The sequence below is a fragment of the Haplochromis burtoni genome, unplaced genomic scaffold, assembly GCF_018398535.1.
Source record: "Haplochromis burtoni strain Fernald_Lab_line unplaced genomic scaffold, NCSU_Asbu1 Contig_517, whole genome shotgun sequence".
NCBI lineage: Eukaryota > Metazoa > Chordata > Actinopteri > Cichliformes > Cichlidae > Haplochromis > Haplochromis burtoni.
In genome coordinates, this window is record NW_024582878.1 from 224,045 (window position 1) to 242,839 (window position 18,795).

Genomic DNA, 18,795 nt, shown 5'->3' on the forward strand with positions numbered 1-18,795 from the left:
CTTTAGTTACTCTCTTTTTTTTCTTTTCTTTTTTTTCTTTTTTTCCTTTTTTTACTCTCATCTTCAAGCCTTGCGTGCCTTAGTCCTCATCTGTCAATGTCCTGGGTTGGTGACCCAGTGTTTTGGTTTCTGTATTATTATTGATCTTTGTTGTTATCTGATTCCTATTGTGATGGTTTCTGTTTTTGTTTCTCTAGTTCATAGGTTTTGGTTCTCGTACTCCATCTCGCCTGTGTAGTTTCCAGTCGGTGTTACCTCAGGAAATCACATGATGGGGTGGGGCTAGGTTTCACAATGAACTCATGCAAAACTTTGGCTGATTGTGACCTACACCAGTTTTCACACCTTGGCTCATGTTATTAGGTAGAGGATCATCAGGGGTCCACTGTCCCTCTTGGGGGGATACTCCCACAGGGCTTAAATCTGGGACTTCTCGGATGAGAGGTGAAATGTCTTCAAGCAACTTGAAGTCCAGGAAGTCCAAGAAGTCCAGACGCTTTTCTTTCCAAGCTCCTTAGACTACGATGACCTGGATGACTGAGAACTTTCACAGGCATTTTGTAGTGTTTCTTTTCAGTCACAAATAAAGGCTCGTTTTCAATTTGAAACATTCTCTCCTGCATCATTGTCTACGCCTGAGTCCATCCCTCTCAATCTTCACTCTGTTTGTCTTGCAAACCGTGACAGTACCCTCTGACAATCACATGGACCCAGCAGACCGCAGGCTGTACGAGCGGCAGGAGGCAGCCATCGCCCAGCTGGAGGAGGAGCGCCACTTGAGGCCATGGCGCACTCTAGAGGAACTCGACTGGCTCTTGGCGGCCCCCAGAGTGGTCCCCCGGAGCTACCGAAAGCCCCCACCAAGCTGTGGGAATTCTCCGCCTTTCTTCGGATGTTCACGCTCCAGCCTCAGTGTCACCATTCTGCGCGCCAGAGGCTCAGCTGTTTACCCTGCTTCCACTTCCCGGAGAAAGCAGCGTTCATGCCGTCGCCATACGGACTCTGCTGAGCAACTCCTGGTGGTGGGTGATTATGACTGTTTTTCACACTCTGCTGCTGAGTCCACAAACAAAACAAGCAATAGACTCAGCACAGATAGGTTTGGTGTTTCTCTGCTGGATGATGATGTGGACTGGGAAAACCTTTTTGCTCCCTCTGAGCAGGGAAGGATAAAAGACCATTATCACTCTCCAAAAAAGTCAAAGGCAAAGACTGTTGGTTCAAGTTCTGTCCGTTCAGGTTTAGTCAATTTTGGTACTGTCATTCCTAGGGATGGGTATTGATACGATTTTCACGATTCCGATTCCATTTTCGATTCTGTTTAACGATTCGATTCTTTATCGATTCTTTTTATCGATTCTTTTTTTAAAAAAGGAGAACACTAAGGTCGATTAGCTTAGAACTTTGTTTTATATCTTCTCTTTGAACAAGATAGAAATTTAGGAGTAACATGGCCTTACAAACCCAGCAGTGAGATCTTAAGAGATCCACAGCCTACGGCTCTTCAATGGGGTGTCACAGGGTCCCCGGGGAAAAAATTGTAAATGTAAAATAATAAAATAAATATTCTTCTGTAGCAATAACAAAGTATAACATAAATTATTCTGTAGCAATTACACAAGAATATCCAGTAATGTCCCTGCCTACAATTAAACACATTCACTTACCGAAAATCGGGGGCATCTGCTGTGGCAAATGGGTGCAAGCCTTTGACCACAAACTTAGTCACTGCTCGGTGACATTCGTCTATCCTGGCCTGAAAGGAGACGCTACCGGTAGACTGCAGCGAGAACTGCCAGCACGCAGCCAGACTCTGTCTGTCTCTCTCATCATGGTCACCTAAATGCACAGTAATGGCAGGTTTTGTAATAAGGCAGATCGCGCTAACATAATATGCACTGTTAGTTGATTATTTACCTGCCGCATTAACGGGAGAGGACGTGCAAACGTTACCGCTGCTGCTGGGTTGAGATTCACGAGTCCGGAGCGGAATTAAAAACACGACATTCATTTAAGGTCATCGCGTGTTTTGTGAGCAAATGCTTTTGCATATTCGTAGTGTTTCCTCCCTTAAATGAAATATCTACTTTGCAAGTATTGCAAGTTGCCCTGTTGTCATCCGTTCTCGTAAAGTATAACCAAACTTTTGAGCGTTTGAGCCGCTTAGGCGCCGTGTTTCCTGCCAGGTAAATGACGCTCCGCAACGTGGTGACGTCATTCAGGGCGACTGGAATCGATAAGGGAATCGTTTGCAAAAATGGCAAACAATTCCAAGGAATTGAAACAGTGGGAACCGGTTCTCAACAAGAACCGGTTTTCGATACCCATCCCTAGTCATTCCTGAGTTGAATAACTCTGAGACTGTGTCTCCAAAGATTGTTAAATCAGAGACTGTTTTTTCAAAGACTGTTAATCTTGGTGGTAAAAATGCAAAACCCACTTTGGATAAGTCTTTGTTTGCCTTCTCCTTTGCCTCTCTGTGTTCCTGCAAAGGAAAAGAGGCAAAGGAAAAGCACCCTCCAGCACCCGTACCTACTCCTCGGGTGGGAGTGGCTGGTGTCCAGTCTGCCCCGGCACCCGTGCTGGTCCCCAGGGTGAGGTCAGCCATGACACAGCTTACTTCTGCACCCATACCTACTCCTCGGGTGGGAGTGGCTGGTGTCCAGTCTGCCCCGGCACCCGTGCTGGTCCCCAGGGTGAGGTCAGCCACGACACAGCTTACTTCTGCACCCATACCTACTCCTCGGGTGGGAGTGGCTAGTGTCCGGCAGGTGCCTGCACCTGTTCCTGTTTTCTGCTGGAGGCTCTGGCGAGCCGGTCCAGCCCCTGTCCTCGTGTCCTAGAAGCTCAGAAAGGTTAGTTCAACAACCATCACCACCATTACTACAACCATCATTACTGCATACACTACAGCCTTTGCTTCAGTCCCTAGCTCTGTCATTAACTCAGCTATTAGCTCAGTTTCCTGTTTTGTTACCAGCTTAGTCTTCAGCTCAGTCGACAGCTCTGTTACCAGGTCAGGCATCTGTTCTGTTACTAGTTCACTCATTAGCTCTGTCGTCTGCTCAGCCATTAGCTCACTCCTTTGCTCACCCACCTGTTCCGTCACCATGTTCATCAGCTGAGAGCTCTGAACTCTCTCAGCCTCCCCCAGCTACTTCTCCTGGGAGTTCTACCTGGCCATCTCAGTTTTCTGTCTCTGCTGAGAGCCCATACGAGCCTTCCCAGCAGTCCACAGCAGCTTCCATTGAGAGCTCTGCAGGGTTGTCTCAGCCTCCTGTCTCCGATGAGAGCTTGTGCGAGCCATCTCTACAATCTGCAGCAGCCTTCACCGAGGGCTCAGGCGAGCTCATCCTGCCTGCAATGGACTATGCATTGCTGCAGCCTGAAAGGCAACCTGAGCGTGGAAGTAGAACAAGCTGTTCCCTGAGTCCAGCACCACCTTCGTCGTTGCCGTGTTCTTTGGAGCTCCACCCTGTCATACCAACCGGGTCAGAAGGTGTAGTTATCTCCAAAAAACATCCCATTACAAACTGAATCCAAGACACCTGCCCTCTGTTTCATTGGTCTGTTTGAGATCCTGTCAATGATCGACCCTTTATCTGTCCATCCTAACGTACCTTGTAATATGAGAAACAACTCTTTCCATGTCTCCCAGCTCTAACTAGCCCATTGTTGGGTGTGTGTTCTCACCTTTGTGAGGCATCGGGACCTTGGTAAAGTTCCCACTCTGGAGCCACTCGCATCTGCTGTTAATCACACTCACCTGGGTCTGATGATCTCTTCACAGGGGCACTATTTAACAGTGTGGCTGAGGTTCAGTTGGAGCTGGGTCTTTGAATGACTCGAGTTAGTGAAAAAGGTGAACTTACCGTGTCTTTTCTTGGTGAAGAAAACTAACTGTTGTCCCCTTTGTATTGTACTCTGTGCAGAGTATTGGAGGGAACTCTCAGCTTTTGTAAATGTTTCTGTGGAAACCGTGTACCTCAAGGAATAATTGCACTGGTAACTGACAACTGACACTGGGACAATGACTATGGAAGGAATCACCTTTTGTTGGCACTGTTTGCACCTTGTTTTTTGCACTGTAAGTAAACTCACTGTCACTGTTCAGGAAGTCCTGTGACTGGGTCCTGTTTTTCTGCCATTTGGCAAACCTGACACTTTGCTTATTGTTCTCTGCTTAACTGATTGTCAAACAGAAAATAACTTGGTGACATGGTGATGTAATGTAATTAAATTGACTATGACTTGGTTAGCTTTTAGATATGCTGCTTTGTTTCATTATATACATATAAATATTATAATTGATACTCCCTCTGAGAGGGTTGATGTTGCTGCAATTTAAAGTTAGTGATCCCAATAGTTGGCCAAATGTACTATTGTTTAGCAGTTATTTCTATAGATGTTATGGCTTTACAAGAGTTGGTGAACGAAAATAATATAGACAAAAAATAGAAAATATAGCACTGTTGAACGGCTGCCGGTTGTGCAACCGTGGACAGTGTAATGGGGACAATGCAGGCATGATGAAGCAACACAGAAAACCCTAATCCAAAGTCTAAGAATATAACAAACAGAAGATCACAAATCATGGTAATAATCTGAACTAACAGTTAATTACTTAAACATAAAGCCTTGGGTCTGCGACCCAGTGCTGTGACAGACAATAATTACAAGAGGTTAACCAGGGAATGAGGACCAGGAGGGAAACACAGCTAGAACTAATTACACACATACATGAGGTAGCAAAATAGAATACACTAACACAAGACGAGGAAATATCAAAGTAAAACAGCAAACCTAAGACACGCTGAGACACGGGCTAGACTTAGGGACTGGGAAAGAACAGACATGAAAACATAACTGCGTAAACAAGACACAAGAAACACAGGGAAGGCACTGTAAAAAAAACCCTAAGAACTACAGACCAGATAACTTGGGGAGCTAGAAATACAACAGACTAAACTATTAGAAACACTAAATCAAAGAATATAGATAATCAAAACATAAACACTGGGTCACTAGACCCGGGTCCCCCCCACCTGTCAGGACTATGCCTCCTCCCAGGCCACAAAAAACAAACCAAAGATCAGAAAACATTTTTAAAAAAACATGACTTAAAAACAGCATAATATCCACAACTGCACCAAAGTATAAAACAGTAAAATATGGATTATTTAACACAGGGTCTCTCTCTTCTAGGTCCCTGTTAGTACATGAATTAATAATTGATCAACAAATTGATTTACTTGACTTACAGAAACCTGGTTACAGCAGGATTATTATGCTAGTTTGATTGAATCAACACCACCAAGTTAACTAACTGCCCCAGCTCCTGTCAGGGTTGGTCTGGTAAATGCCAGATTGATAAAAATCTTTTATCGTGAAGGAGTTATTCACCTCCTGGAACCTGGACTTCATGTGTGTCACTAAGATTTGGTGGAACACTGATGAGTTCCAGTATTTTATTATTCAGTATTCTGTACTTTTACATTTAAAAAGATTTTAAATGTAAACAGTGCTTTTTACAGCCTTCATCTTCCAGCTTTGCTGACATGTTTTGAAGTCGATCGCTCTAACTCTGTGCCTATTGCTGGTATTTATTGCCCCCCTAAATACAATAAGAAGTCCAACTAGTTCAGGAGTTCAGAAAGAACTTCAGAATTTCTAGCTGGGACTATGTGCAACTATGATCACTTTCTTATTGCGTGAGATTTTAATATACATGTCTGCTGTCCTGACAAACTTATGATGAAAGCTTTTTTTCATCCTTACTGACTCTTAATCTGGTCCAGTCTGTACCTGGTCCCACACATGAACATGGACACACATTAGACCCGGTTTTGTCGCACAGTCTGCCTGTGTCTAATGTGGAAATCTCAGCAAGGTTTTTTCTAAACATATGGCTGTATCATTTGATGCTATGTTTTCGCACACTGTAGTTCAAACCAGCGCTACCATTCGCCACTGCCAGATCATTAACCCTTAAACTGCCGCACAGTTCTCTGCCTTTAGCCAGCTTTCTGTCCCCGCTGATCTCACTCCCTTGGATGCAGAGGTCCTCAACTCCTGGTTTAAATCTTCCTGCCAAACTATGCTGAAATCTGTGGCACCATTAAAAACTGGGTAGCCTAAGACTGAAACTTAGCCTTGGTTTAATGACACCACTTGGGCTGTGAGGAGGGAGTATCGTAGAGCTGAATACAGATAGAACATTTTACTGTCTCATTTACACCATCACCAGCATTGAACTGGCTTAGGTCTTATCTGTCTGATAGAATTTTTAGTGGTAGTTACCACTAAAAATTTGTGGTAGGAGTCCTTTTCTGCTGCTCTTCAGTTTGGGGTCCCGCAGGGCTCAATTCTAGGGCATCTGCGTTTTTCATTGTATTTACAACCCTTGAGAGCAAACCTTAGAGAGCATGGAATGTGCTTCTACTGTTATGCCGACAACTGTCAGATTTATCTGCCTCGGAAGCAGAAAGATCTTTCTCTATTAAACCCCTTCAAGCAAAACAGAGGTGATCATGTTTGGTCCTAGAAGACCTTATGGTTCTTCCTCCATTGATTCGGGACTCCTGGCAGAGTAATTACAACTTGTTGTTACTAACTTGGGTTCTAAAGTGGACAGTGATTTTATATTGGACACAAAAATTAGGGCTACTGTAAAGTCCACTTTTTATCATTTAAGGCGCTTGACAAAAGGTAAGACCAATTTTATCCAGGCTGGATTCTGAAACAGTAATCTATGCTTTTATTTAATCTCGTTAGGATTGCTGTAATACTCTGTATTTTTGGAGTTAGTCAGTGTCTTCTCAATCTTCTACAGCTAGTCCAAAATGCTGCTGCACGACTTTTAACCAGAACTCGCAAAAGAAAGAAAAGGAAGAAAGCCCATCCTGGCTTTACTCCATTGGCTGCCTGTATATCTTAGAGTTCATTTTAAAAGTCTAATGTTTGTTTTTAAACACTAAACAGTCTTGACCCACCTTAACTCTCTGAGCTTCTTCATCCTTATTCACCCCCAGGTTTCTCAGGTCAGGTGACAATCTGCTCTTGGAGCTACCCAGGTCCAAGAGGAAGCTCAGAGGGGACAGGATCTTCTCTATCGCTGGTCCTAACCTCTGGAATAACCTGCCCCTGCACATTAGAGAGGCTCCTTCATTGTCCATTTTTAAAACACATCTTAAAACCAATTTTTATTCCTTGACACAGTTTGACCCTGATTTTACTGCTTTGATTTAATCTAATGTGCTGATTTTATTATTTTAATCTAATCAATGTTTTTAATTTAAGATTTATTTATTTTTTTTATTTAATTGTCGGGGGTTTTTTTGTTTTGGTTTTTTTTGGGTTTTTTTTTTTTGTCATGTTAAGTGTACAGGACTTTGTAGTTGTCTGGAAGTGCTATATAAATATTTTTTTTCCGTGCTTGCTAACAGGTAAACTCAAAAATCAGTTTTATTCCTTGTTATCTGTTGACCACCTATTCCTTACAGAGTTTCTGTCTGATTTTCAGACTATTTTTAATCTGATTCAGGGCTTCGCTCAGATAAAATATTTATTGTCTGAGATTTTAACATCCATGTAGATACTGAAAATGACAGCATTAACACTGCATTTTAAGCTATTATTAGACCCATTATGGGAAGGCCTCTTCTCTTAAAATGTTTAAGAACCCACCAAAACTTTAATCCTCCTTTAGTTATGCTGCATTAGGTCTAGGGTGCTGGGTCATTCCCGTAATGCATATTTTTTTCCACTTACCTTGTTTTTCAATCACTATGTGTTTATACACAACTTTGCATTTAATTATTAGCTATTATTCAGTTCTGGATCTCTTCCACAACAGTTATAGTATTCTGTAAACATTATTAGCCTGATAAAAGCCCCTTTCTGATAAGCTAGACCACCCCTAGACCACCTTTTTACTGTCATACTTTTAGTTAACATATTTTGTTTTGCACTACGCATATTTTATATGTCATTACAACATTTATTGTGGAAATTCTCATGTAGGAACTATTGTACTGCATGTTGGTTCCCCTGGTGCCCCTGAGTGAGATGCACACCCATGTTGAAGTATGAGGATGGCAAGCTTAATGGCAACCCCAAGTTTGTACAACTCACATTAAAGCACAGGTGAAAGTGGTAGTTGAACTCGGACCTGCATGATTCCCGGCCCCCTGGTGGCAATATTGTGTCACTGCACCAAGGACCAGCCCGCTGCAAATAATAATGGACACACAGGTTCACCAGTTGTTTCTTCATAAAGATATCCGGAAGCCAATCGTTAAAGTTCTGTTTGGAAAAGTGACACAAGGAGAGAGAAACAATAAGAAACTGTGTGAAGCCTGACAACAACAGCGCCAAACGGTAACAAGAAGGGAATTAATGCAATCAAGTTCATAATTCATTTCTAAAGTCAAGTTAAAAGGAGATTAAGAAATAAGTGCATAACATTTCAAGAAAAACAAAAATGTCACAAACAAATGAAACAGAAATTGAAGTTTCCAGTGCAGAACAAGCTGCAGAAGCAGAGCAAGTGGATGAAACCTGTTTAGAGCAAAGAGTGAAAGTAGAGCAGCATAGAAGTGAAAGGCCTCACATGCTCACAGAAAACGGAAAAGAATTCCATAAAGAAAGGTTACAATGGCTTCAACACTGCTTTGACAGTATTTATGACTGTCAAAGCAGTCTGTTTTAAAAGGAGATCTACTTGACATTCTTGAAGGTCACATGAACATTGTACAAAGAGAAGTAGCCAAGCTTAATGATATTTATGATGACTATAGAGCAATGGATGGACCCTCTCATGATATGCATTCCAAGCTATACAAAATCCACCTCAGTGACTACAGTAATTTTACAAAACATCAAAGTTCACACTGAAGGAGAAAAGCAAGAGGAGAATGTATGGCCTGATGCCAGCTGTATATTTACATCCTCTTGCTCTGTTAGTGTCTCAGTTCATAGCCAGTTTAAAGCTAATAGAGTTATCTCTAATGCCTCCTCCACCAAAAGACAAGAAGCTGCAGCGCAGTATGAAGCCACAAAGGCTTTGCTTCAGATTAAGACTGAATAAGAGAAATACAGAGAAAGAGTACAATTGCGTGAAGAAGAAAAGAAACGCTTTACTACAGGACTAGATGCTGCTGCAATGTCACAATGCCTCCTAGAGGAGAAGGAGGAAACTGAGGCATGTTAAAAGAGAAAAGAAGAAAGCAGCTGTGATAAAGAGACAACAAGAGGGAAGTGCTGCATTAAGAAAGTCATTTGAGGACTTGAAAAGAGAAATTGAAAGATGGAAAATCTGAAAGGATTCAAGGCAGCAAAAGCAAAACTACAAGTTTACGAGGAAGGTTACATTTCAGTGAAGCAAGAAAGAGTCACTCCTGCAACTGCCCCTGCAAATGTACAGGTAACAGTGTTCAACAATGCTACTAATCAACCCTCACAACAACAAACAGAGTTAAACATGACTCATTGGAGCGCAGGTGAGCTTGTAAAGGTTTTGGCAGAAGCAATGTCAGCTAATAGACTACCTATTCCAGAGCCCTCTGTATTTAGTGGGCATTCACTTAAGTCTAAGCATTGGAAAGCATCTTTTCAGACTCCAATGTTGTGAAGGAACATTTCCACTGCAGAAAAGATATTTGTCTTACAGAAGTATGTTGGCAGCTGTGTTAAAGAAGCCTTAGATGGGTATTTTCTGATTGGCTCTGAATATCCATATGAGGCAGCATGAACGTTATGGAGAGCCTTTTGTCAATAGCTAACGCCTTTAGGGACAATTTACACTCTTGGCCAAAGGTCACAGGAAAAGATGTATTGCATGTAATCCCATTACATCATACCAAGCCATAAGACAAAGTGACTTTAACAAATCAAACACAAAACCTCAACCTAGTATCTGTAAAATGCTCATTTCTGCCTCTAAGCATGGGTCAGTTGGTGAGGTATGTTTTATATGTTATATAGATAATTTTATGTCTCTATTTTACCCATTTTACTATTGTTGTTTTATGTTGTTAATTGTATGTTGTGTTTTAGCTCAATCAGCTTGTGATCAAGGTCATGCTTTAACAATATCATCCCCATGATCCTGATCACCAGTGACAAGGTAACTGAAACCAGATAATGTAATGATACCCTCGGTATGTTGAATTTGCTCTGTAGCATACGGCACTAGTCTTTACTCCAGCCACCTTCATTTGCTGTTTGCTACTGCTTTAAGACAGCCTTCAGTGACTAACTTGAGTATTTAAGACTATCTTATTAGTTAGCCTAGGGAAACGTTTAGGTTGCATTGGGTCATTATCCATTTGCACCGTCAAGCACCATCTGAATAGTTTTGTAGCATTTAGCTGAATCTGAGAAGACAGGAGCTGATTAACAGTAACAACATTTGAAGTGAGTTATGAGAACCACTGAGTCTGGGTCTGGTAGCTTCTCCTCTTTGAAAGGAGATCTTAGAGTTAAGCTTCAGTGAAAAAACTTTCTATTAAATTAACCTCAAAGATGAGGTTGTTATGAAAGAGCATTAGGGCCACTGGCAAACAAAATTTGTGTGAGTCTTTTGTTTGGGGTTTTTGTTGTTGTTTGTTTGTTTGTTTGTTTGTTTGTTTGTTTTCCAGAATTCTAAGGGGAAAAAAGCCAGAATTCTCCGTGTCCAATCCAGTTGAAGAAACAGATTTTTTTTCAGGATTCTGGAAATACAACAACAACAAACAAATAGAAATGATTCCCCCACTTTTTTGTCAGCACCCTTAATCCTCTTACGTAGGTGTTGAGTGCACTTCCTGCCGAGAAAGTGAAAGGTTATGGATTTCGGCTTTGCGGATTTTTATAGAAGAATATATAAAAATGTTTAATGCATTGTGGTTATGCGTTACGAATTTCAGTTTAGGTTTTTCCGACAAACTCAAAGTCAGCATTTTGTTTATGGTTACCATAGTAACATGGCGAGGTGCGACGGGACTTCACGTCGGACACGTTTATGAAAGGAAATAGAGCGATTTTTTTTAATCAAAGCACAACCTTCTGGCTCTTCTAAAAACAGGTGAATCAAACAGTGAGCTCAGTTGTCCCAAAAATGCCTCTGGTCGTGATGGACTACGTCTGGACCCAGACGGAGACGACGCTTTACATTAATGTGCCTCTAAAAGGAACGAATGCCGGGAAGGTAGACATTGTCTGTACGGACGATTACCTCAAGGTAAAGTTCTGAATAAAGGAGTTTTGTATTTTTACTGTTTGTGTATCAAATACTATATCTATGGGACTCGTCTCAGTCAGAGACTAAGCTGGACTGCATAGCATTTTTTTTCTTGTGTCACACAGAATTGAGACATATTGAAACGATGTACGGCAGTTTGATCAAGTTTGTGAGCAGCAGCCAACTCAGCTGCCGTATATATTTTCGAGCGCTTTTATCAATGCTTTTGTTGCCATCTACGTGAAAAGGAAAAGAAGGAAAAGAAATATATAAATATAAATTGACATGACATATTAAGCTTTCTGCATGAGTTTTTCCAAATGCATCATTAAAGCCCCCCTCCCAACCGGATATTTTTCTACCGTCCCCCTCTGTCTGCATAAAAGCAGTGTCGGAACACACTGTACCATACCCTCGAGAAAAAGGCAATTAACAATGGAAGAGAGACAGACCATCATAACACTTAAAAATGTAGGTCTTTCCTATAGAGAAATTGCAAGAAAGTCAAAGTGTCACTGAGTACAGTTTCCTTCACCATCAAATAGCATTTAAAAACTGGGGCACACTCTGATAGGAATAGGTCTGGCAGACCCAAAGCCACAACTGAACCAGAGGACAAGTTTCTGAGAGTTAACAGCTTGCGTGATAGGCGGCTCACAGGACAACAGCTTCAAGCACAGCTTAATAGTGGTTGTAGTAAACAAGTCTTAATTTCAACTGAGAAGAGAAGAGTTCAAGCTGCAGGTTTGACGGACGAGTTGCAGCAAGAAAAAGCCATTGCTAAGACGTCAGAATAAGACAAATATACTTTATATATAATATGTATATATATATATATATATATATATATATAATATATACAGGGAGTGCAGAATTATTAGGCAAATGAGTATTTTGTCCACATCATCCTCTTCATGCATGTTGTCTTACTCCAAGCTGTATAGGCTCGAAAGCCTACTACCAATTAAGCATATTAGGTGATGTGCATCTCTGTAATGAGAAGGGGTGTGGTCTAATGACATCAACACCCTATATCAGGTGTGCATAATTATTAGGCAACGTCCTTTCCTTTGGCAAAATGGGTCAAAAGAAGGACTTGACAGGCTCAGAAAAGTCAAAAATAGTGAGATATCTTGCAGAGGGATGCAGCAGTCTCAAAATTGCAAAGCTTCTGAAGCGTGATCATCGAACAATCAAGCGTTTCATTCAAAATAGTCAACAGGGTCGCAAGAAGCGTGTGGAAAAACCAAGGCGCAAAATAACTGCCCATGAACTGAGAAAAGTCAAGCGTGCAGCTGCCAAGATGCCACTTGCCACCAGTTTGGCCATATTTCAGAGCTGCAACATCACTGGAGTGCCCAAAAGCACAAGGTGTGCAATACTCAGAGACATGGCCAAGTAAGAAAGGCTGAAAGACGACCACCACTGAACAAGACACACAAGCTGAAACGTCAAGACTGGGCCAAGAAATATCTCAAGACTGGTTTTTCTAAGGTTTTATGGACTGATGAAATGAGAGTGAGTCTTGATGGGCCAGATGGATGGGCCCGTGGCTGGATTGGTAAAGGGCAGAGAGCTCCAGTCCGACTCAGACGCCAGCAAGGTGGAGGTGGAGTACTGGTTTGGGCTGGTATCATCAAAGATGAGCTTGTGGGGCCTTTTCGGGTTGAGGATGGAGTCAAGCTCAACTCCCAGTCCTACTGCCAGTTTCTGGAAGACACCTTCTTCAAGCAGTGGTACAGGAAGAAGTCTGCATCCTTCAAGAAAAACATGATTTTCATGCAGGACAATGCTCCATCACACGCGTCCAAGTACTCCACAGCGTGGCTGGCAAGAAAGGGTATAAAAGAAGAAAAACTAATGACATGGCCTCCTTGTTCACCTGATCTGAACCCCATTGAGAACCTGTGGTCCATCATCAAATGTGAGATTTACAAGGAGGGAAAACAGTACACCTCTCTGAACAGTGTCTGGGAGGCTGTGGTTGCTGCTGCACGCAATGTTGATGGTGAACAGATCAAAACACTGACAGAATCCATGGATGGCAGGCTTTTGAGTGTCCTTGCAAAGAAAGGTGGCTATATTGGTCGCTGATTTGTTTTTGTTTTGTTTTTGAATGTCAGAAATGTATATTTGTGAATGTGGAGATGTTATATTGGTTCACTGGTAAAAATAAATAATTGAAATGGGTATATATTTGTTTTTTGTTAAGTTGCCTAATAATTATGCACAGTAATAGTCACCTGCACACACAGATATCCCCCTAAAATAGCTAAAACTAAAAACAAACTAAAAACTACTTCCAAAAACATTCAGCTTTGATATTAATGAGTTTTTTGGGTTCATTGAGAACATGGTTGTTGTTCAATAATAAAATTATTCCTCAAAAATACAACTTGCCTAATAATTCTGCACTCCCTGTACAGTGGGGCAAAAAAGTATTTAGTCAGCCACCGATTGTGCAAGTTCCCCCACTAAAATGATGACAGAGGTCAGTAATTTGCACCAGAGGTACACTTCAACTGTGAGAGACAGAATGTGAAAAAACAAATCCATGAATCCACATGGTAGGATTTGTAAAGAATTTATTCGTAAATCAGGGTGGAAAATAAGTATTTGGTCAATAACAAAAATACAACTCAATACTTTGTAACATAACCTTTGTTGGCAATAACAGAGGTCAAACGTTTACTATAGGTCTTTACCAGGTTTGCACACACAGTAGCTGGTATTTTGGCCCATTCCTCCATGCAGATCTTCTCGAGAGCAGTGATGTTTTGGGGCTGTCGCCGAGCAACCGGAGCCCAGATCGAGGGAGATTATCAGTGGTCTTGTATGTCTTCCATTTTCTGATGATTGCTCCCACAGTTGATTTTTTCACACCAAGCTGCTTGCCTATTGTAGATTCACTCTTCCCAGTCTGGTGCAGGTCTACAATACTTTTCCTGGTGTCCTTCGAAAGCTCTTTGGTCTTGGCCATGGCGGAGTTTGGAGTCTGACTGTTTGAGGCTGTGGACAGGTGTCTTTTATACAGATGATGAGTTCAAACAGGTGCCATTCATACAGGTAACGAGTGGGGGACAGAAAAGCTTCTTACAGAAGACGTTACAGGTCTGTGAGAGCCAGAGATTTTCCTTGTTTGAGGTGACCAAATACTTATTTTCCACCCTATTTACAAATAAATTCTTTACAAATCCTACCATGTGGATTCATGGATTTTTTTTTCACATTCTGTCTCTCACAGTTGAAGTGTACCTCTGGTGCAAATTACTGACCTCTGTCATCATTTTAGGTGGGGGAACTTGCACAATCGGTGGCTGACTAAATACTTTTTTGCCCCACTGTATTAATTGTTTATATATATTATATATATATATATATATATATATTTATATATATATATATTATATATGTATATATATATATATTTGTTATATTATATATATATATATATATTTATTGTATATTATATATATATATGTATATATATATATGTGTATATGTATATGTATATATATATATGTATATATTATATTGTATATATGTATATATATATATATGTATATATATATATATTATATTATATGTGTATATGTGTATATATGTATATATATGTGTGTGTGTGTGTGTGTGTGTGTCTATGTATAAAAAAAATATATATCTGTACATATAAATTCAAAATTCAGTTCAAATTAATCGCTAAACAAGAACCAGAAGATGGTCTTACATTTCTCTTAACAACAATTCTTACAGTATAACATGTATTCATTCACAGGTGCATTTCCCGCCTTATCTGTTTGAAGCCTTCTTGTTTGAGCCTGTTGATGATGACAGAATCGCAGTAAGGGTTGCAAATGGATGTGCAGTCATCACTTTGCCAAAAAGGACCAACAAAGTGTGGAAGCATCTGATGATAAGTACGGGTAAGAGCTTCAACTTGTGGTCATTTCAGTAAACAACAAGGCTCTGGTCTTCTGAACCCATGATAATGTATCATAATACATTTGTACATGTGACAGTTCAAGAAGAGACAGAGTTGGTCATGCAGCAGTCCTGAAGTTTTTGATGTGGTAAGCTGGATGTTTTCCTGTGAACAGTGTCTCTTGAGGGCTTTTATCTGGCAATTACAAGCTTGTAAAATTATGTAAAATTGACTTGAAACACTTCCTGTATAAAGGCTAATTTACATCATGGAGCCCTGCTTTCATAAACTGACAAGGATATAAAACTTACTGTGTAGCTGGATTTAAAACATAAGTGCTGAAAGTTAAAGTTATCAAAACATGTTTAGCATGACATCATTGGATTCCCAATTATGCCTCGATAAGAAACATATTTATGTTTGTAGTGTGAGGCACATGTAGTAACCTGATATGTTGTTAACTGTTTGAGTGTTCTTGGGATAGAGAGACTATTTTATTGCATAAAATAGCGCTGATCGCATCAGCTGATTGCACCTCTCGGTACATCCAGCCACACAAGGAAAAAACAGTTTCTGACTCCAACTTGTCCATCCAGCGAACCACCTGTCACCTGACTCAAACAGGCTCCCCTCCACACTGTTCGGATTCATAAAATGGTTTATAAAAACGAAAATTATGGCTAACAGGTGAATTTTTCTGTCTCAGTGCAGCTAGTCCAATGAAGAAACGCTTACTGCTTAAGAGACAGAGTGAAAGTGAACAGTATATTCTTGGTTTCTTAAGATAAACATTGTTGCAGCTCGGGGCAGTACAAAGGTGGCCCCCTAAGGCCCCCTAAGGGGTCACCTTTGTACTGCCTTCCCTTGTCTTCCCTTGAGTTATTGGTTCTGTTAAAATTAGCTAACATAAACTAATGTGAGTGTATTGACTGCAACCAACCAAGAAACCTGATGATGTCATGTTCTGTACTGGCACAAGATGGCAGTAAACATTTTTTAAGAACTTAAACTCTAAGCACGTATTTCTTAAATCTAGCTACACAGGCAGTGTTAAATCTATATCAGTTTTTGAGAGTGGGGTGTAAATTAGCCTTTATACATCTGACGTTGCTATCACTTGGTATAGCTACGTCTGTCATTACGGCCATCTTTCTCTGCTTGTCTATGGCTGGTTGGTTAGCCATCACCAGTTTGTGCATCTGTTATCTCATGAGACAACAAAGATCCATGAGTTGTGGCTTTCCTAGCGGCCTCTTCATGGTTCCCATTTATCTGCGGGATTCCCAGAATCTATACTAGCTGTACATCTGTCAGTGAGTCGATGTCTTTTTCACTCCTGGCATACAGCTTGATGCCATCCATGTAGGGGATATGGCTAACGACTGCTCCATTTCGTAGTCCATGATTGACAAAGTACAAACTGTTAATGTTGAAAACAATAGTAGTGTCCATAAAAGCAATGACAAAAGCTATTATGAGTGGGGAAATGCATTACTGATTTGAGAGCTGCACTAAGAGTAGTGAGAATGTTTTCTGCTGTGAAATCAAGAAAAACTGTGATACCAACTGGTAGGCTTATTTTTTCAAACAGTGCTTGTGCATTTTTGCAGGGGTTTTGTTAGGTAAGCCATGTCATTGTTTATCTCATTTTAAGACATGCTAAGTGCCATTTTCTATTATGTCCTGATATGTAAAACCTTAGAATTGAAAAAGAATGTAGCATCTTTTTAACATGACACACATAAATATGTGTCCGTTTATATTTGCACCAGAAAAAGAGCCACACACACTTCATTGGTTAACCAGCTGGTTGATTGGTTATAAGGTTCTTCTCCTCAGATATTTTATTTGCCAGATACTTTGGTAAATATCTCATCCCCGGGATGATCGTTCTTATAGATTAATAAAAAAAAATAAAAATAAGAAATGCTAAAATTAATCACCAAATATACCAGGTGAGGTATAGGTGTGGGAGACACTGAACTAGTCACTGGAGCTCATATTAAGCTGCTATTTCTTTACCTTTAGACACTAGAGGGAGAGCATTATCCCGAGCTTTGTTTTGCTCTTCAAAATGCTTCAAATCACATCAGGAGTGTTTTAGAAGTTTGTTCCTCTGCTGATGCTCTGTGCACAGCTTCTATCAATATTGGGAATCACTGCATATTTTTCTACCCTTTCTGTGCCCTGCCTGTTCAGTATTCATAAACGTGTTGGGCACATGAAGTTACTTCAGCTTTAGTATTACTTCAGTTCAGTTGTTGATAGATATTCGCCCAGTTGCCCAACCAACCCTAGCAGGCTTTACTTGGGATTTTAATCTTAGTGAAATTACCTGATTAAATTAAGTTCATAATGTTTTTCAGATAATAAAGAAAAAATGGAGATCAGACAGGGGGCCCTGTTAAAATACCATGAAAAGCTTTCTTCAGAGTCTAGAAACAAGGCAGCAAAACAACAAGAAGAGAACAAATATGCTCTGGAGACAGTGATAAAGGTAATTTTCCACTCTGTTTAATCACCAAATTCTCCTGTTTGATCCTGAAAATAGCCTCTAGTGTTTTGTTATATTTTCCTTGAGTTCAGCTTGAAAAAGAGGAACGAGACAGTATCCAGAAGATAAAGGACGCAGAACAAGAGAAAACCACACAAGAGTTGGCTGCATGGCATTTCAGACAACAACAAAAAGCAGAGCAGGATGTCCAGCTAAAATTGCAAAATCAAAAAGCCAAAGCACGCCAAGAGACAGAGAGGCAAAAATGTGGACCTCCCAACCAAGAAAAAATGAAATTGGGTGAGTAAAAAAACCACAAATAAACAAAAAAGCAGGAAATGCAACTCTTGAGGTGACATAGGCAGCATTCACCTAGGATGTTTTGCAAGGACAGGAAAAACTATGCAAGCACATGGCGAGCCTGCAGTCCACGGAAAGGGCCTCCAACTGGGTTTGAACCCAGGACCCTCTTGCTCTGAATTAACATTGTTAACCTCAAGCCATCATTACACTTCTTTTAGGTAGCATGGTGTCATGGTTAGAGCTGTTGCCTCATAGCAAGAAGGTTCCTGGTTTGAGTCCCAGCTCCACACAGAAAGACTCCCAGGGTTTTTCTGTGTGGGGTTTGCATCTTATCCTGTGTCTGCCTTCCTCTGAGTACTTCAGCTTTACCACATAGTCCAAAAACATGTATATTAGGTTAATTGGTAATTATAAATTGGCCATGGATGTGAGGTAGGCAAAGTGCCTAAAGTGAAGCTTCATAGAATGAAAAATGGTCCAATTTTGTCTTGCAGTCTACATTGTTTTTTCCTGGTGCTTAGATTTGGCGTTATACAGGCTGATATTAATGAACATACTCCTGCTTGCAGATCAAGGAAGCAACAGTAATGCAAAGAGCAAGAAAGCCCAACATGAACTCCCTCCTCCAAGACTCAGTGGAAACATTCAAGTTACATTCACCCCAAGAATCTTTCCAACACCTCTCAGAGAGTCCAGACTTCCAGAGGAGGAGGAGGTGGGTTCTTGAATGCTGTGAAAACCAATACCACCTCCAAAAAGAATTATGGAGAATGGAGTTTCAATAACCACTTTAAGAGAGTATTTGAACAACAATAACAATACAATGGACTGTGGCTCCAGTCTAAGAGTTAGGAT

At 40.7% G+C, this 18,795-nt stretch overlaps 1 protein-coding gene across 2 annotated transcripts in view; it reads left to right on the forward strand.

Annotated features, from left to right (window-relative positions):
* Positions 1–10,940: 10,940 nt before the first annotated feature.
* The window catches only part of dnaaf4 (dynein axonemal assembly factor 4), an 18,280-nt gene continuing 10,425 nt past the window's right edge, over positions 10,941–18,795 (forward strand). Inside the window, exons 1-5 of one of the 2 annotated variants that reach the window (XM_005948130.3) lie at positions 10,943–11,221; positions 14,997–15,144; positions 17,510–17,640; positions 17,730–17,937; positions 18,510–18,655. In XM_005948130.3, the coding sequence (XP_005948192.1) occupies positions 11,099–11,221; positions 14,997–15,144; positions 17,510–17,640; positions 17,730–17,937; positions 18,510–18,655 (756 nt within the window). In that variant the 5' untranslated portion in view covers positions 10,943–11,098. Of the gene's footprint in view, positions 11,222–14,996; positions 15,145–17,509; positions 17,641–17,729; positions 17,938–18,509; positions 18,656–18,795 lie in introns of both variants that reach the window. The other variant, XM_042214096.1, reaches the window with a different exon arrangement.